Source organism: Dama dama, chromosome 29 (genome assembly GCF_033118175.1).
Source record: "Dama dama isolate Ldn47 chromosome 29, ASM3311817v1, whole genome shotgun sequence".
Classification (NCBI taxonomy): Eukaryota; Metazoa; Chordata; class Mammalia; order Artiodactyla; family Cervidae; genus Dama; species Dama dama.
In genome coordinates this window covers 69,710,186-69,729,649 of record NC_083709.1, presented here as the reverse complement: position 1 = coordinate 69,729,649, position 19,464 = coordinate 69,710,186, and the positions used below count along the sequence as shown (strand labels likewise).

Sequence of the window (19,464 nt, the reverse complement as noted above, 5' to 3'; positions counted from 1 at the left end):
CTTCCCTGGCTAGGATGCCAGGCCACCGTGAAACCAAAGGGTCTAGTTGCCATGCAGACTTTAACCCATTACTGGTTATCACTCAGGCTCCTTTGGTTTGTGAAAAAGAGATTGTTCCAGTGACCTGATGGCAGATGTCTTAGGCCAGGTTACCCATGAAACAGACTCTGAGGCAGAGATCCACATACAGGAGATTTATCAGGGAGGCTCTCGGGACAAAGCCAAAGGAAGGGAAGCAGAATCAGGGAAGCAACGAGCTGAGTTGGGTGCAGTGGCCGTCCCGGCCTCAGTCACCCCAGGGGACCTCTGGAAAGCCCACGGTCCTTCACAGCTGCCCTGAGCAAGGGGACTCAAGCCGCTGTGTGCCTTCACTTTGACCAGTGAATGTAGGCTGCCCCCAGGGAGGGACTTAACCTTAATCATCACCCTTTGAGCAACCCAGCGGCAGCCAAGATGCTAGGGAAATATGTCTGTATCCTGGGGACATCTGGTCACACACCATGGTGCTCACCACATCCCCTCCCAGAGGACAGAAGTAGAAGGGAAGTGTCTGCTGCCCAGCCACAGTGCTCAGGCACCTTGGCGACGCGCTCTGAACTGGTCAGAGGGAGAGTGTGACCACCGCCATAGTCTAAGTCTCTGGAGCTTCACACCTGGATGACCAGATGCCTGAGCCTCCCTCCCGTGTCTCTTCTCCCACTTTCTGTCCGAGACCCAGAGCAATCTTCTCAAATCTTAAATCAGATCACATTACTTCTTTGTTTAGGCTGCCCACCCCCATGGCTGTTCATTGCACTTAGCATCCCCTCCAGAGCCCAGTCGGGGCCCCCAGACTCTGCCTACCTTGCCTCGCTCCCCCGCTGGCCCTTTCTGATCCTTCCCACCCGAGGGCCTCTGTCTTGGCCCTTCCCTTCGCCTGGAGTAGCTGCTTCTTGCCGTGCAGGCCTCAGCTCTTGTGTCCCCTCTTCAATTAGGCCTTCCCTGAAAGTGTGTTAGTCGCTTAGTCATGTCTGACTCTTTGCAACCCCATGGACTATAGCTCGCCAGGCTCCTCTGTCCATGGCATTCTCCGGCAAGAATACTGGAGTGGGTAACCATTTCCTTCTCTAGGGGATCTTCTTGACCCAGGGATCAAACCCAGGTCTCCTGCATTGCAGGCAGATTCTTTGACCGTGTGCGCCTCCAGACTCTCTCCATCACCCTGGCACTGCCTTTTGATTTTCTTCCCAGCGCTCTTTCGTGACTGACGTGACCTCATTCATTTATTGGTGAACACGTTTTGCCTGTCTGTCCTGATCATATGTAAAGGTCTCTGAGAGCAGAAATCAGCACCTAAAAGAGGACTCGGCCCGGAGCAGGTAAACATTTGTGGGATATCGTGAGTTGGGCACCTGCTCACGCAGAGGACATCCATCAGGCAGAATGTCATGAACATCACCTGATTGGCTTGCGGCCCTCCTCACTCGCGTCGTCTTATCCAGCTGGGCCTGGCTGGGACACTGGTTCCCCATCCAGTCGGCCATGGTCAAGTTAGCAGAGTCGGCCAGCAGATGCCACGGTCACGTGCCGAATCCCTGAGAAGGGGGCTTGGCGAGCTTCGCCGCCCTCCTCTGGCACAGACCTAGGTCATAGCCAGTCGCCCGCCCACACGGCCACGTGACTGTCCGTGACCACAGTCACAGAGCTCTCCGCGTTCCGCCTTTGACTGCGCACAGTGGCCCGTGTGGTTGGAAACTCAGTCACTTAGGGGCTGGCGTTTCTGAGCTGTGACGTCACCTTGGCTTAGGGCCCAACAGTTTACCCCTCTGCCAGCTGAAATCATGTGATGTTGAGAATGTCTTCCCAAAGGATGTAAAGCTTCCTGGTGCTTGAAATCTTTTTTTTTTATTTCAGCTCTCTGCTGTTAAGTGTGTTTAGATAAAAATTACTGGTACCCTTTACTGAGTGCCTCTTGAAGACCAGGAGCTGTGCTAGGTCCATAACTCAGGTGCTCAGGCACTTGCCCGAGGGGGCCCTGAATCCAGCTTTGAGAGGCTCAGACGCTGACCTCCTTCCACTGCATTACCTGAAAAATTGAGATAGGAGGAGCTCCTGTTTACAAACATAGTTACTGTGAGAAAAATAAAATATGACAGACCTCACTTCCAAGATGAACTAATTAGTTTTATCTAAAAAGTAAAGGAGAAAGGAAAAAAAAGAAGAAAACCCAAAAGTGAAAGGAGATTCTCACTCCCATCCTGTATTCCACTCCAGTATTATTCCATCCACACATGGAATACCTTTCAATATACTTTTTTCATTTAATAAAGATTCTTTGGAATTTGTCCACATTTTATATCCAGAGCTCTCTGGAGCTCCTCAAAGCTTGGCAGAAGATGGGTGAATTAGTTAGATGTCCACCTTTGTCAAAGAAATGTCTTGTGAACAGTATCTGCATCCTTTCTACCCTTGCAAAGTGGTCCATTTGCATAAAAGTGATCCTCTGGAAGATGTTCTGTGTTTTTCAATCATCCCTAGAAATAAAATCACAGCTCCTGTCTCACCTTACGCTGAAGTGTTTTCACACTTCAGGGAATTGCTTACCGTCACCTGAATATAGAATTCGGTGGGCGTTAGTTTCAAACTGATACTACTCACAGCTGTCTTCAGGATTTCAAAAAGGTGTCAAAGTAGCCTTAGAAGGTGTCTCTCATTCCGACAACAGGTTGAGTGATTCTCTTTGTTCCAAAATCTTCAGGGCCTCAGACTTTGGATTTCCACCATGGGAAGACATGTACTTTCTGTCACTTTCTCTTGAGAATTGCACAGAATCCGTGGTATCGTCTGTGCTGTTCCCTGACGATGCAAGCTCATAACTGTGCTCGTAAAGCTGTGTACCTTTAAGACAGTTCATTTTCTTAATTTCACATTAATGGAAAGAATGGAAGAGTTTTATTTCTGGATCAGAAACAACATGCTGCGGTACAGTTGCCCAGGCCTTAAAATCAAACTCGGGTTTGAATCCAGCAGCCTCACTTGCAATGACCTTGGCATAACCTCCTTCAATCTCAGTTTCTTGATCTGTAAAGTTAGAATCGTCCCCTCTTTCCACTCAAGCGTGTCATAAAGATTCATTGATATAACCTGTGTCAGTTTCCTTGCTCGGTTGCAGAATTTTAGGGGGACCGTAAATAGACAAAGAGAGCCCACACCCCCTGTTTACGCTCCTGGCTTATTTAGCCCAGCATATGGAAGCCGGGTATTAGCCAGCAAAGCAGATGCAGCAGATGACTCTTGTCTTTAGCTCCTGGGGTCCCTAATGAGGGGTGCTCAGCTGCCTGTGATACTAGTCAGGTCTCACTGGCTCCAGAAGCTTAATTTTGTGCTGCCCCATAGCCCAGTTATAATTGGGGCTGACATCACCACTCACGAAGAACTCACAGAAACATTCTCTGTCCTTAATAAGATATATAGGCCTCGACCCTGCATTCCTGTATCCCTTCTGACCCTTCAGATAAAGAGCCTCAGCAAAGACCCACATGTTTATGGGCATAGGAGCAGAGCCAGGGCCAGGCTCCACTGGCTTCATCTCTTCCTCCATCTTTCCAACCACCCTGGAAGACCTTGTCCTGGGATGACACAGGGCACATGGGTGTTTAATAAATAGTCATGATGATAATGATGGTGCATATCTTGGCCTTAATATACATGTGTTGGTTTCGTTATTTTGTGCTCCTCAAATTATCCAGATAAAGTCACAACCATTCTAAAACCAATTAGTTTAATTTTGCATCTGTGGTTCCTCAGGAGTCTGCTCTTTCTCCAGTAATAATTGCATTCTACAATTAATGAATTTCAGTTGAGATCACCAGTGTTTGGGCTAATATGGCATTTCTTCTTTGTTCTTGTTTGTTTTGTTTTTAGGGTCAAGTTGTATTCCGGAACGGGGAGAGAATGGGGACCATTAAATTTACTCAATTTCAAGGTAGGCTTTTTTGATGCTTATTCTTTCTAGCTGATGGATTGTATATTCAGAGGTGTTATGTTTATGCAATAAAATATGTCAGAAGAAATGAAAGTACAATGTTCCAGATAAGAGAAGGCAAAGTCAATAGAAAATACTCTGTGAAAACATTAGTTTCAACTTATTCAGAATATTTTTTCTTGACTGCATTATTTTTCAGGGCTATTCAGTCTTTCCACATGACTCAGGCACATGAGTGTACGGGGAGTTAGGTCGGTGCCAGGATCCTGAGGAATCTGGCGTTGTTTTCTCTTTTGATTATAGAGATTTTCAAACAGACTCTAAAGTTGAGATCATAGCACAGTGAGCCTCACGTGCCCGTCACCCAGCTTCACTGTTTCCTCCTTTTTGCCAGTCTCGCTTTATCTTGACTCGCCCCATCCCCTCCATTTTTTGCTATAATGTTTTAAAACAGCTCCCAGACATTATCTCATTTCAATCTATAAATATCACAGTATGCATTTCTACTAGATAAGGACTTTTTAAAACATCACCCCAATACTATTATTGTACCTTCAGCATTTAACAGGTTTTAATATGTTTATTCCAAGTCTGTTGCTCCTCTAATTATCTTGAAAACGACTCTCTAGTTGGTTTGTCAGGGAGTCCACTCAGGTCCACTCATTGCGTTTGGTTGATGTGTTTCTTTAGTCCCTTTTAATCTGTAATCATCCCACACACACTATTTGCAAAACAACTATTGTTGTTTTGTTTTGTTTTGTTTTGTTTAAGAAAACGAATCATTTGTTGGATTTTCCTGCTGTCAGAATCAGAAGGGACCTCAGCAGCCATTCAGACAACTCTCCCCAGGTGACCATGAGGAAATGGAGGCCCAGAGGGCATCTGTGAGGAACGGGGCCAGGTGTTCTGCCTGGAGGAACCTCGATTCAGCCTGTTATGGTCATTAGTAGGGTTGTTAGGCAGAACCGTGAGACAGACCATTCATTAATGCGATGTTTTTCAATATCTGAATGTTTCTGGAAAATCCAGAAATGAGCAGTGCCTCCTGCGTCCACTCATTTTGAGCAGATCCCAGAATCATCCGGGAAAAGCAAGAAATGAAATCGAGTCATTCAGATCCATTCAGGCAAATCTCAACCAGATTTGGATCAATCAGGTGTTCTCTGGTACCACCGTTCCATGGCGCGACCTTGTAGATTTGCCCATCTGTCTTCCTGTGGCGGATAATTGAAACGCATGTCAGCTCTCTGCTGTGCACAAAAGATGTAATTTTAGGCAAACGTAATTATTTTTCCATTTGTTAAGTCTTACTTCTTCATTGGCTGAACAATGTAAGCATCTTGGCAAAGATATACTTACTTTTTCTTTTTTTTTTTGAGTGATTGCAACTAAATTCTCTTGTCACATTTCCAGTTCTCAAATTATATCGTTCTGGGAGAATATTTTGTAAAATATTGATTGGCCAATCACAGCTACAAGTGAATGCCAGTTTTATTGCCTTTTTTCCCCCTAAATGTTAGGATTAGACGCCAACTCCAGTGACTGGTCTTAGGCATTTGTAAAGAAAGCATTGTAGCAAACAGCAGTTCAGAGGTGAGTTGAAAACCTCCTGAGCACAAGTCAGGTGTATAGGCACGCGAGTCACCGCTCTGAGTCACATGCCAGGGAACTCATCTGTAAGACAGGGATATGGTCCTATCTACCGTCTTGGGATGTGGGAAGAGCTACACGAGACAGCACAGAGAAACGTGTGCATGTCTTTCTTGCTCAGCAAGTAGTAGCTATCATGATTAGCTTTTACTCAAAAATTATGATACTTACCTGGGGCAAATCCACATTTCCTTGGCGTCTTGAAACCCTCTGGGCGCCACGTTCTCTGCCTGCCCCTTATGATTCCTGCGTGCACATCGCTTCAGTCATGTCTGACTCTTTGTGACCCCGTGGACTGTAGCCCACCAGGCCCCTCTGTCCACGGGATTCTTCAGGCGAGAATACTGGAGTGGGTTGTTGTGCCCTCCTCCAGGGGGACTCTTCGGGATCCAGCGATCAAACCGCTGTCTCTCCATGTCTCCTGCGTTGGCAGGCAGGTTCTTTACCGCTCGCACCACGTGGGAAGCCCGCCTGCCTCCTAGAGATGCTCCCCCACTTAATGTCATGTACGGTGTCATGTGTGCAGGGCCTTAGGCGTGATTTCGCCCCACTACTTCTTGGTATAAATGGAGAAACTGAGAGAAGGGAGGTGTTCCACCCAGGGACACCCAACTGGCCGGTGTCATAGCAGGGACTCGACCTCAGCTTTCCCCGAGTGCCAACCTCTGGGTGCGCAGATGCCCGCCTATGCCCAAGTGCCCTCCCCTCGCCACTCTTGTGTCCAGCTTTTATAGACTGTCAGAGCCGGGCCTTGCAGATACCCCCGTTTACGTGTTTTTAAAACAGACACTGATTTTGTTGGCAGAGGATACTGTGCTGGGAGCATGTTCACATCAGCACAACAGTTTTCCAAATTCATAGGATCTCAGATGTGCCTTACTGCCAGGATGGAGAGGCATTGATTTACTGAGTAGGCTGCCCAAGTTGGAAGGGCTCCTGGTTATCATCAGACTTCAGAGGGGAAGCTGAGGCTCAGACGTGGGAAGGAACTGGCTTTGGGACAGTGAGTTCGTTCCTTCACTTCTCTGGCTCACCGTTCACCTCCAAGAGAGGCTGGCCTAGACTGTTTCGGGGACCTTTCTGGAATTTACCCAGAGGGTGGGCCTGACCTCTACCTTGGGGTTGCTAGATCCTAAATTGCCTCATGCCATTGACCTCAAAAAAGGCTTCTAAATGAGGTCGCTGTGCTGTTTTCTGCTGTGCCCTTCGTCCTCCCTCTCCCTGTCTGTTTCTCTCTGCCTCCCCTCCTGCTCTCTTTAAGCGGGGACAGTAGAGCTGACTTGCAAACAGCCAGCCCCGCAGTGACACCTTTGCAGAGACACCCAGGCTGTCTCAGTGCTCGCTGGCAGGATCTTGGAAGTTGGCCCGTCCCACCCTCCCTCTGAAGACCTTGAAAGATGCTGTTTTTGGCTTCTTGTTTATAAAGTTCCTGGTGCCTTCTAAACCCTTTTATCTGTTGTAGAGGAAACATTTAGTAGGAAGCTCTGTTACCGTCTTTGTAAAACTAAAACACAAAGTAGCTGGAAATGGGAGGCAGTTTAGGGGAAAAGATGAAAAGGAGAGCCAGGAATCCATGGTCCTGCTTGATTTTTTGATTCCAGAACTGTAGGGTTGGTATCGCAAGAGCGTGGCACACAGTAGACCCTGGTACAAGTCTATTGAATTAATCTGCAGGCAAAAGACCTAAATTCAAGCCTGTGCTCTGAAGTCTACCAGCAATGTGACCCTGGGCAAGTCTCTTCATCTCCCTAAGCCCCAGTTTCCTTCTCTGGAAAATGGATGACCCTAATGCCAACCCCACCTGTCCCCTGGGCCTGGGCTGTATGAGATCTTGCTCTATAAATTCTGGGTGATAGGAAACTAGTCACATTACTAGCATGCTGCCTCGTTCCTGACTGGCAGTTGGTAAATGTTTACCGAATTGGAGAGTGATTCAGCTCATGGAAATTTGAAAGCATGTTCATTTATTCGTGGTCTCCAGTGGCTTGAGTCTAGGCAGAATGTCTGACAAACAGCGGTTGGTCTTGACAACAGAAACATAAAGCAAAGCTACTTTACAATGGTGGCCACTGCTGTCCCAGGCTAGAGAAATGAACTCTTTTTGCAAACTTAGGAGTGCCAGATAGACAGAACTACCTCTAAAATAATTTGTCAGGGACCTCCTGGTCCCTCTTGAGGGTGAAACATTTTGAATCCAGAGAGGGATTCAAAGCCCAAGCATGACCTTCCTCACTCCTGGCTTCCCTCCATTCACTCCATTTTCAAGACTTCCCAGGGACCTTACCTCCCAACAGGACAATCCTAGAGGGCAGGTGTGGCGGATGCCATCATTGTCCCACCCACCGTAGTCCCTGAGCATTCCTGGTTCCAAACAATCGTCTTATTAACAGCACCTGTACTTTTCACCCTGCGCAAGGAGCAGGGCCAATATCCAGGGAGAGAATGCTTCCAGGGCAGCCCTGAGCTGGGGATGGATGAGGAGTAGAGGATTAATCCCCCAGCGTCCTTCCTCCCTTGGTTGGAAACTCCCAAGGACTCCAAGGTGTGTCTGCTCTGTCCGAGGTCCCCGTGGAATTGAGCCTCAGCTGGGCTCTCAGGAACCTGCTCGTTAATGCACCTTGCCCTGGCTCCCTTCCATTCCCTCCCTCACCTTCCCAGCTCCTGTTAGAGTATTCAAGGATCACCTCCCAAATAAATTACATGCACTGTCTCTCTTGCCTCAGGCACCCTTCTGAGGGATCCACCCATGGCAGTAGGTAAGGCAGGTATTAGGATCCCCTCACCACACACCTGGGGTGCAGTGGGCCTAACCCCCTTTCAGCTCCAAGTTCAGAACCCCTCCCTCCACGCCTTTGCTGACTTGCACCAAATCACGTGTAGATAAGGATGAATACTAGGGAATTGGCGCTTTTTTCCCCCACAAGAGAGGAAAGAATCCATGTTACTAACGAAGTCTAAACATGGCTCAGAATCTGCAGCAGGGGAAGGAAGTTGAGCGAAGCCATGATTAGCGCCTTGTTTATGCTGTTCTTGGTGAAACCCCAGCATCTGCCGCTCTAGCTCACCACCCCTGCCTTCATTAGGCCCGTTTGTAAGAATTCGGTGAATGACAATCTGCTTGAATTCTGCACTGCTTCTCTGCAGCATAAAGGACTCCGACTTTGGAGTTTTATACTTCAGCACCTGATCTGAAAGAATGGGGTCTTCCACCATCTAACGACATAATTGTCATTCAGAAGGTGCCTATGAAATGCAGGCTTGTCCTCCCCATTTGCAAACATTAATTACCGTTTGGTCTTCAGGGTAACAGATAAGGTTCTATTCAGTGTTCATTTCCTGAGCATCTGCCAGGTGCTCTAGCAGCCCCTCTGGGAAAGCCAAGTTGAATAAGATACAGCCCCTCCCCGCAGGGGCTTCATCATCTCCCTGGGCCGGTGCCAGTGCCCGGCCCAGGAGGGAAGATCATTTCCAAGAACCTACTAGAAAACTTTCGGAGCTAGTTTGACTCCAGTTTGAAACTCAAGGCTGATTTTTTAACATCCTTCTCCTTCCGTGAAGGCATGTATCGCAGCCCTCTTCACTAAGCCGTGGGTTTGGAAAGCGCAGTCTGTTGGACTGCCACTTAGCTTGACGTGGTTGAGTGGAGACATAGTCCACTCAACTGCAGGTTACACCTGATGGGTTGTGGGTCAGCGGAAATGGCTGGAAGTCTGACCCTGAGCTTGATGCCTCCCAGGCCTCATGATCCAGGGCTTGTTTTTTCTTGGAGCTCAAGGAAGATGGCTTGGAAAGACAGAATTATTTAGCAGACCTTGTCTTTCATTGAGCCACAAACACTCCATGTTGAGGGGAACCCTGACTTTTCTTTACAGCATTGCCTCTGCTTGAATGCCTCCAGTGACAGGGAACTCACCTCCTATTATGTGGAAAGTTTATGAGCTTCGAAGCAGGCATACCTAATCATTGCTAGCCATGCTCTGTGGCTTATCTGAGCCATGATTTTAGCACTTATTTTAACACATTATTGACCAGGCGATTTTTGCAGAAACTAACACCTGTGACTGGCGATTTGTTATGCAAGTGAGTATTGAGATACCTCCTGTGAATAACAGTTGGCTAAGAAAGGGTGTGTTAATACCTCTCTGGTCAATAATGAGTTAAAGTAGTGACATGAAAGGTTTTTCTTGCTTAAAAGTAACGGTGAGCATCCACTGACCTGAGTTTTTGAACGAGCCTGGCTCAGTGACTAGCACAGATAAGAGCCATGACAGCTACTGGCTTTCTGCTTCTCACGGACGCTCCTCACGATGATCCCAGGTTTCCCACGTCCAGAACTGCCTGAGCAGGGTGCTGGCTTGCTTCCTCAGAACACACTTCCCACTCCTCATTCCGTGGAATGTTGTTATCACTGGTCCGTGGAAGCCCCTCTGCTTGTTTGGTTATACCTTTATTTCCCTTGTTTATTCTCATCTGCCACTCCCGCCTACCCCAAGAAAGGCAAGCATTCTCAACGTTTAATGCATCTTTTGTGTTTGTATGTGTCCTTGCAAAATGTGGTTTGCTGTTTTGTGTGCATGTTTTGACTTTGCATCGAGGCAACTGGATGTTTCTTTCTTTTCCCACTCAGCACTTTGCTTTTAAGCTACTCCACATGGCCGGGTGTACATCTAGGCTGTGGCCCTCACAGGACGTAGCCCTCCAACTCCCCTGATGACACCACCTAGATCACCTTCAACTCCCTGCCTCCACACGTAATGAGTGTCCTTGTACATGCTCCCTGTGAACCCAACTGGGCGTTTCTTGAGGACAAATGCCCGTGAGCTGAATTGTTGGGTCAGAAGATGTGTCAACACTAAACATGCCTAAGATTTGCCAGACAGCTCTCAGAAATGTCCCTGGCCCCGCAGCTCCTCCCAGCATGCGGAGTTCATGTCCCTGCCTCCCACCTTCAGCTGGTGTTTCCCAGCTCTCTCATTGTTTGCCAGTCTAAAGACATAAAGGAATATTTTGCTGTGGTTTTAGGTATCATTTGTCTCTGATTACTGATGAGTTTGGGCATTTCTTTCTGTGCTTGTCAGCCATTTGTTGTTCATTGTCGGTTCTGATCCTTGGACCACTTTTATTTTGAGGTATTGTCTTTATCTTGTTGATTTGCAAGAGTTCCTCACATAATTTCGATTTCAGCTCCTTATTGGGGCTTTAGAAGATATAAAGATCTCCCGTTCGGTCATTTGTCTCTAGACTTAAAGTCCCTATTGAACGGAAGTTCTTAATTTTGATGTACTAATTTTCATTCCTTTGTTTTTTTTTTTTTTTTTCCATCCTACACTTTGGGCTTTTGAAGTTTCTCAGTGGTCATTTCCTGGCATCAGCACAGCACGGGGTACTGAGATGAACAACACATAGCCCTCGCCATCAGGGAACCCTGGTCTAGTAGGGGGGCAGACACAGGACCCCCACCTGAGTGATACAGGTGATAAGGGCATTCAGAGGAAAGTCTGAATCTGCTCCACTTGGCAGATTCCAGGAAAGCTACCTGGGAGAGGCAGCATTCAAGATAAACTCTAAAGGACCAGCGGGAGTTAGCCAAGAAGAAGTGAGGAAAGGTGTTTTAGACGCAAATAGCCCATTGTGTCTGTCCATGTTCTGTGTCTCCCCAGGTATTCAGCTTTTGTCTCTGGGACAGTTTGCATAAATCAGTGGACAAGTCTACCCATGGCAAAAGTATCATACTCCTGGGGCATTTGGCCAGTGTCCACTTAGCCTGTTAAAAATCTCAAAACAAATGTCGATGAAGTTAACTTATTAAAAATGTGGCAATGGCGTCTGTTTGTGATAGAGACGATTTGCGGGGGAGGGCCCCAGGCCAAGGGAGCCCTCTCTGCCTGGTGCTGCTGAGAGGTTCTGCTGAGACCTGCTTGCGCCCCGTGGGAAGACAGTGACCGTCTAGCTCCTGTCCACAGGCAGTGACCAGACTTCACGGGATGGGGTGTGTGCATGCCTGCTCAATCCCTCAATTGTGTCCAAGTCTTTGTGACCCCACGGACTGTAGCCCGCCAGGCTGCTCTGTCCATGGGGTGGGTGGGTCAAGGGAGTAAAAAATCACTTCCCGAGGGATGGCTGGCCAACCTGGAGAAAAGCAGAATCAAGACTCAAAATCGCCATATCCCTGTCTCTGAAGCCTGGTCAGGAGTGGGAGTGGCTATGATGTGTGGCCCCAGGCAGAGCCAGGACTGGGAGGGGAAGTCTCAGGTGCACACTTCAGTTTGGAGTGAGGAAGACCCTTCAGAGCAGTTGCAGAATCGTGGAACAAGAGCAGGAGGGCACAGAGATTTCCCCATCTAGCCCACTTGTTTTATCAACACCCAGGCAGAGGAGGGCACTTCTCCAGGACTCGTTACTGAGAAGACGGCAAAACCAAGACCCCTTCCAGGGGCCCTATCCTCCAACCAGAGCTCTTTCCTTTTCCTGAGTCCTAGAATGGAGTAATTTTATAGAATCTTTGATTCTCGCTGAGCCAAGATTGTCTTCTGTTTTACATCTCAGAGTTTTACGTTTCTAGATGTTTGCAACAACAATGAAACCTTAAAGAACACATATACTTCCCTCGGGCTTCCCAGGTAGCTCAGTGGGTTAAGAATCTGCAGAAGACGCAGGAGATGGGGGTTCAATTTCTGAGTCGGGAAGATCCCCTGGAGGAAGGCCTGGCAACCCACTCCACTATTCTTGCCTGGAGAATCCCATGGACGGAGGAGTCTGGCAGGCTACAAACCATGGGCTCATGAAAAGTCAGACATGACTGAACGGGTTGAGCGCACATGCATACTTCCACAGTGCAGACCTTGAGTCCATTGAGGAAGAATGAACCTTTGGTGGGGAGGGGAATAGAGAACAGGAAGCAGGATGTGGGGTCCCAGCTGCAGCAGGAGGTGGGCGACCGTACGTATGGCCCTCCCACCCGCGGGCTTCAGGCAGGAGGGAGGCAGGGTCACTCTGTGACTTAAGCGGCCCCCAGCTGTCTTGTGGATGCTCTCAGGCCCACAGCCAGAGAGTATTTTCAGACTGGACTTTTTCCGGCAGCCTAATTTTCACCAATAGGACTTATTTTCTTTATGTATCATCCAAATCCAAAGTTTGAAATAAAGAAAAATTAAAAATGCACTTTTCTAGGAAAACACTTTTTTTTTTTTGGCACCACAACAAGGAGCCGGTATTATCCTACCTACAGGAAAAGGGATTCTGCGTTTTACAGTATTTTGAGCCTCTGAGAACAGAAAGTGTCAGTGCTGCAGGGTTCTTGGTTTTATCCAGCGGTTTTCAACTCTAGTTATGCGTTAGTCAACTTAGGGAGCTTTTAAAAGTACTGCCACAGGGTTCACCCTTCAACCCCAGCCGACCCCACCCGCAACGGGAAATTTTAATATAATGGATCCATGTTGGGACCCAGGCATCTGAATTTTCTATAAATTCCCCAGGTGACTCTAGTGCCTGGCCAGGACTGAGAACTACTGGAACCCCTGCTTGTGGGTGGAGAAACTGAGGCCCAGAAAAAGAGAATGATCTGTCCAGGATCACACGATAAGTCAGCAGCAACTTCCAGCAGGACAGGCGGGCAGGGAAGCGAGCCAGTGGCAGATGCAAGTCCACGGCCCCTTCCCCGCCACCCTGCTCTGCTCTCTCTGCCCCTGTGAGTCCTCTTTCTAGCCTGTCCATAGTCCCCTGTGCTGCCGTCTGCAGGTCGGCATGAGTGGTTGATGTTCTTTGCACAACAGTTACCGAGGACTCCCAGAGTTAAAAGTTGCAAGTGCCCACCTCTCGTGGTCACCACCTGGCTGGGCTGTGGGTGAAGGGAGAAACACCGGGGATACCATCCTCCCCCTGGGAGCCAGGCGGGGTGGGGTTGGCTGGGCCGAGTGCCGGGGAGGGGCCCCAGTGCTGCCCAGGACCGCCGAAGCGAGACTTCAGGTCCCAAGGCCTGGGCACACCAAGGGCACGGCTCCAGCATAGCTCACATGTCACCCAGCGTCCTGAGCCCACAGCGTCTGGAGAGGAGCAGTTCTCGGGGAAGCCTTCCTGGAAGAGGTGAATAGGATTCGGACGTGTTGGTGTGCTAGCGGGAGGGGAAAGCCACCTTCCAAGCGGAGAGACCCTTGTGGGAAACAACGGCAGTAAGGAAGCGCCGTAGTGTAGTGACAGCGTGTTCAGGAACCCCACAGATAGCTCACGGTTACTGTTGTCGTGACTCAATAGCTGCAGCTTACTGAGCACTTGCTGTGATGAGGCCCCGGGCCAGAAGCTGCCTGGAGCCTCCTCTGCGGTCCTCACGGCCTCTCTGAGAGCCCAGCCGCTCGCAGGGCGCAGCGGGAAGGGACGTAGGACCTGCACTTGGGAAGATTTTGCCCACCCAGTAGAGCTGGGTGAGGTCACAGTCACGAAACCACAAGGTCAGAGATTATGAATTATTTTTTAATCTTTGTAACTTTAACGCAGAGCTAGCACCCCAACGTTTATTGAATGAATGAAGTGATTAAGGGATTTAATATAAACAGCCTTCAGCACCCAGATGTCCAAGGTCAGCTCGGTCAGGGGAGAGAACATAGCTAACCTTCTACCACCTGCTCTTTTGAGGGATTCTTCATTATGAAATAGCTTAGGCGGGGCCTGGCATGCAGTAGGCACTCAATAAGCATAGGCTGAATAACCAGCAGCCCGAGTTGCTCAGTACGCGTAGCGAAGATGCTCTGAATTCAGAACTGAGACTCAAGTTCAGGCAACTCCTTAGTCGCTGCCCAGCATGTGGCACTCACTATTCACTTACCAACTTGAGGCTCCTCCCTCACCTGCAGACTGGGGTGAATTATGCCTGATTCAGGGTTTGCTGGGAAACTCTGGATGCAGGAATGTGTGACGCTCCCCTCCCCCAGCCTCCAAGCAGCGCCCCCAGGGAGAGATTACGGTGATTGTGGCCGTCGCAGGAAGCTGAGTATTATTTTGGTGCCACAGGACACAGTGGGGTGTGTGAGTCAGAGGGGCGGGCTGTGCGGCTGGGGGCGCGGTGAGGTGCCAGCCACACCGCTTTCCGGCTCCTGGTGATTTATTCCAATCAGCCTGCATATTTCATGTGCTGCCTCCCCACACCAAATAAATAAATCAGAGCCTCCTCTGAGCAGTGGGAGCTGATTAGGGCTGAGACTTCAAAAGGCCAGAGCAGGGATGCTGGAGCTCCCAGCAGAGTCTGCTAATGTGACATTTAGGAGCTGGGTGACCCCGGCAAGTGACAGCCGCCTACACAGCATGAGGCCCCCCCACGAGTGGCAGGGAGACCTTTGCAGGGAGAAGGAAGTGACTTTCACAGCCCTGTGTTCCACCCCACAGTCAAAGGAAGGCAGGCGGAAATGTGGCCGGTGGGATTCCGTTTCGTTTCCTGAATTTTTATAAGGAACCAGCAGCACACCTGCATCTCTGCAGAGAAATCCGCTGAGAGCCAGAGCCCCCGGGGGCAGCTCCCCCAGCCACGGTCTTGGAGTTCCTGCTGCCGTGTCTCCTTATGACCCTTGGGCATTCTGAGCACCAGGGTCTGCCCTGCTGGTGGGCAGGTGGGCACTCCTCTCTGTAGTTATTACACTCAGAATGCCCAGGTGGTCCAGGGAGTGGGCAGCTCAGGCCCGCTGTCACCTCTCAGAGGTCCCATTGAGGTAGCCACATGTCTAAACAGTCCTGGGTCTGAGCCTCAACTCTGCTCTGAGGATCAGTGGGGCCCTAGGCAAGGCTGTAACCTGCCTGAGCCTCAGTTTTCTCATCTGTAAAGTGGGACTGAAACCACTCAACTCCACACAACTGTGAGAACTAAACGAGGACAGGCACATAAAGTTGAATCCCCTTGGCCCTTCCCCGCCAACCCGCCACCCTGTCCCAGTCTGCTCAGCTCCGGGGCCCACTCTCTACTCCTTGCCTTTGTCTCTCTGCCTCTCACCCCACCTTGAATGAACCTTCTGTTCAAGGGATCCTTGTCCCTGTCTTGGTGGCATGTGGCATGGCTGGCCAGCTCCCTCATGAAGCTGTGCCTTTCCTCGCGCCCACTGTATCCTGGCGTCCCGGCCCCTCTTCCCCAGTCTCTTTGCCTCGCCTTTGCTCTGCCCACCCCAGAGATCGGTGCTCCCCAGGGTCTGCCCTCGGTCCTCTTCTCCTCTCCCTTGGCACCGTCCCTGGAGGTCTCCTTCCTGCCCCCTGCTCCAACTCCCAGTTTACATTCTAATGACCCCAGCTCTCTCCACCCCTCACCCCTGCTCCCCCAGCTCCAGACCCAGGGATATCTCTGTCCCAATGATCCTCAAGCTCAGCATGTCCAAACTGGAACTTGTCATCTTTCCACCTTCTTTGACCTCTCCTGGGCTCCCCATTGGGAATTGCCCTGAGCCCCCTCATTTGCTTCATTCCCCTGTTCCCCATCTTCTCCACCCACTGATCACCCAGTGGTCCACATTTTACCTGGAGAAAAAAAACTTGTCAAATCTCATCCCCACCTCTCCACTCCTCCTACCACCACCCTGTGCAAGTCTTCGTCATGATCTGAACCTGCCAACAGAATGGTATCAAAGATAAAGGCAAATTCACATGGATCACTTGGATCTGAAAAGATACCTGAACAAGTGCGTATATATGGAGGAACCGAGAATAGGGAAGTATAAAAGAGGCTTGGTGCTGGGTGTAACATAGAGCAGTGCAGCCTCTGAAGGATGTGAATTTTGCCTCAGGATGAATTAATAGGAATATAAGGTGCAGAATGAAGGAGGGGGTTGTCCTGTCTACTTGTTGCTGACTACTTCCATGACTTTAGATCATGCCTGAAGGGTATTGGTCAGTCCTTCTACACCCTATCAGACAGTGATATTGTGAGGTGTGGTCTAAGTTTGGGCCTGGTTATGGTGGGAAGTAGAAATGATGTTCAGTGATGATGCTCAGTGCTAGTGACCCCAGCTCTCTCCACCCCCCACCCCTGCTCCTCCAGCTCCAGACCCGAGGATGTCTCCATCCCGGTGATCCGTGGGCACTGAGGTTGGAGGGCGGGGGCTTCCCTGGTGGCTCAGTGATAAACAATCTGCCTGCAATGCAGGAGACGTGGGTTCAGTCCCTGGGTCGGGAAGATCCCCCAGAGAAGGAAATGGCCACCTACTCCAGCATTCTTGCTGGGAGAATGCCATGGACAGAGGAGCCTGGTGGGCCCCAGTCCATGGGGTCACAAAAGAGTCGGACACGACTTAGCAGCTAAACAACAACAAAAGGTGGGGTTCGGGGCTACGGCCAGGGGGGTGATGCGTTTTTGTCTTCAAGTCTCTAGAGCTCTCCCGGGGCAGAGGAAGCGGGGGTGGTCTGTGTGGTCCTGGAGGGCAGAGCCAGATGGCAGAGTAAAGTTACAGAGAAAGCATTCAGCTCCATAATGCACAGAAGACTTGGTAACAGGCGGAGCGTCTGGTTCTTGGTGGGGGATAGACTCCCTATCCATAGATGTATGGCAGAGAATGAATGACCAGCTGATGAGCCATGTGAGAGAGTGTCCCAGCCCAGAACAGGTTGGATGTCTCGTGAGTCCACCTGGAAAAAGCCCTGGGGTAAAGGAAAAGCCTGCAAGAATATAGCTGGGGCCTGCGGACAAGCAAGCGCTGAGACAGGAGCACCCAGACCACAAACGCAGGACTCGGATCTAACCAGCCACGACCCCTTGTTTCCCGCAGACAGCCGGGAGGTGAAGGTGGGAGAATACAATGCCGTGGCTGACACGCTGGAGATCATCAACGACACCATTAGGTTCCAAGGTAAGGCAGGTGGACTTCTCAGAGGAGGGGGCCTGCTCAGGTCCTCCCAGGCCTGGGCATTGTCTGAGAGCTGGGGACAAGCTCAGAGTCACTGGTTTCAGGGGAAAGAGGGAACATCCTCAGTCCACTCACTCCCTGAGGATGGGCCACCCTCGCTCACATGGGAACTGGGTCCCAGCCCCTGGGACGGGCCACTTGTATCTGCGTGGAGTGCTAGCTCTCACCAAGGCATCTGTGTTTCAACCACCGAGTCACCAGGAGTGATCCTTTTCACGTGTGGCCCAGTTAAATGTTGCTGTGTCTCCCCCTCGGAGAAGATGTGGATGGGCTGGTAATCAGGCCTCTCCACCTGCTGCTCTTCTGGGAAGACTGTTCCCTCTCTTCTGCTGGAGAACTCCTCCTCAGCACCGAGAACCAGATAGATGACTCCTCCTCCGTTCAGCCTGCCCTGGTGGCCCCCACCTGAGTTCACGGCGCTCTTCTCTTTGCTTCCACAGTCCTTCATCTCTGTCCCTCCCATGGCCACCGTCCCTTTGCATTGAAATCACTAGGCTATTCGACCTTGAGCTCCCTGACTGGATCCTATTTGACTTTAAATTCCCAGCACCAGCCGGGGTCTGGCACATGTTGGGGGCTCAGTGATGTGTGATAAAAAAATAATTCATGATTGATCAAGTCAGTGGATGGGTGGGTGGGTGAATAAATGAGTGAATGGGTGAGCGTATTAGTCAGTGAGGAAGTGGGTGGATGGATGGGTGGAAGGACAGGTGGGTGGATGGATGGATAGATGGGGGACTGGTAGATGGCCAGCCTCGTCATGGAGTGTCTGGGAAGGAAGCTTGCATCCCCACAGCACCAGGATGTTGTTACTTTGATTCCACCGGGAATGCAAAGAATAGACATCTGGCTTTCTGTACCTGGAGTTCCTTCCTAAATCCAAAACCACCAGAAAAGGCGATCCCATGAATCGTTTGGCTCGCTTTTGGATCTGTGGGATTCCCCCCAGCTCCAGGTGGTCTCAGAGAGGAGGTGTGATCTTCCTGCTCCCACCTGAGGGAGCTGTCGCCAAGCCCGTAGTCACCTATTACCTCGTGGAGCCACAGAAAAATTCTGAAAGGTGGTTGGGTGAGTCCCGTCATCCCTGTTGTACAGATGAGAAAAAGGCTCAGAAAACCCCAAATTCACACAGCCTGTGAGAGACAAAGCCAGTTCTAACCACGAGAGTCTGATCCCCAAGACGGGGCTATTTGCTCCTGGACGCGGGAGATCTGGGTTTGCTGAATAAGGATTCTGGGTTTACAAACTGAAAGAAAAAATCAAACAAAAAATAAACTAAAAAACACAAAACATAACTGAGAGGGAAAATGTGAGCGAAAAGCGTTAACAGCCCCGCCGGGATAGTAGCTGGTTCTCGTTAGGAAGCATGAGGCCAAGGTGACCCTGAGGCAGCCGCTGTTCCTGTCTCACCTCCTGCTTCTTAGAGCTTCCCCGTGCCTCCCCAAGGGTGGATGACCAGCCTTTGAGCCCAGAGCCGAGTCAGGACGCCTCTGGACGCAGGGCAGAGCCCAGCTCTCCTGTCCGCACCCCGCCTGGGCTCAGCTTTCATCCAGCCGCCGGGTCTTACCCACCCACCCCCAGTCCAGCCCCCTCAAGCCTGTTGTGCCCTTGACCGTCACATTGCAGTGAAAGACGGCCCACTCCGAGGCTCACGCGGCCCCCGTTGCTCACAGGGAGGGCGGGTCCGGACCCCCAGGATGGCACCCTGCCCCCACTTCTGTGTCTCCCCTCCGCAGCCTCCGAGACAGGACTGCTGACAATTCTGCCAACGTGCCTTCGCCTGCACCGGGCCCACTGCCAGCACGCCCCCTTCGTCCATGTCTCCCTCACAAACAGCCAACTGCCCACCTTCCCCCGAGACTCGGCTCCCACCCGTCTCCTCTCTGTAGCCTGTCCTGGGCCCGCGGGGCGAGCCTGCGCCCCGCTCCCTGCTCCCCGCTCCGGCCTCCCTGCGTCTGGTGCTCACCCCCGCACCCAGCA

At 50.5% G+C, this 19,464-nt stretch overlaps 1 protein-coding gene across 1 annotated transcript in view; it reads left to right on the top strand.

Moving 5' to 3' along the window:
* The window catches only part of GABBR2 (gamma-aminobutyric acid type B receptor subunit 2), a 358,625-nt gene that overhangs the window by 256,671 nt on the left and 82,490 nt on the right, over positions 1-19,464 (top strand). Inside the window, exons 8-9 of the mRNA XM_061132246.1 lie at positions 3,904-3,964; positions 17,347-17,427. Coding sequence (XP_060988229.1) covers positions 3,904-3,964; positions 17,347-17,427 — 142 coding nt within the window. The remainder of the gene's footprint in view (positions 1-3,903; positions 3,965-17,346; positions 17,428-19,464) is intronic.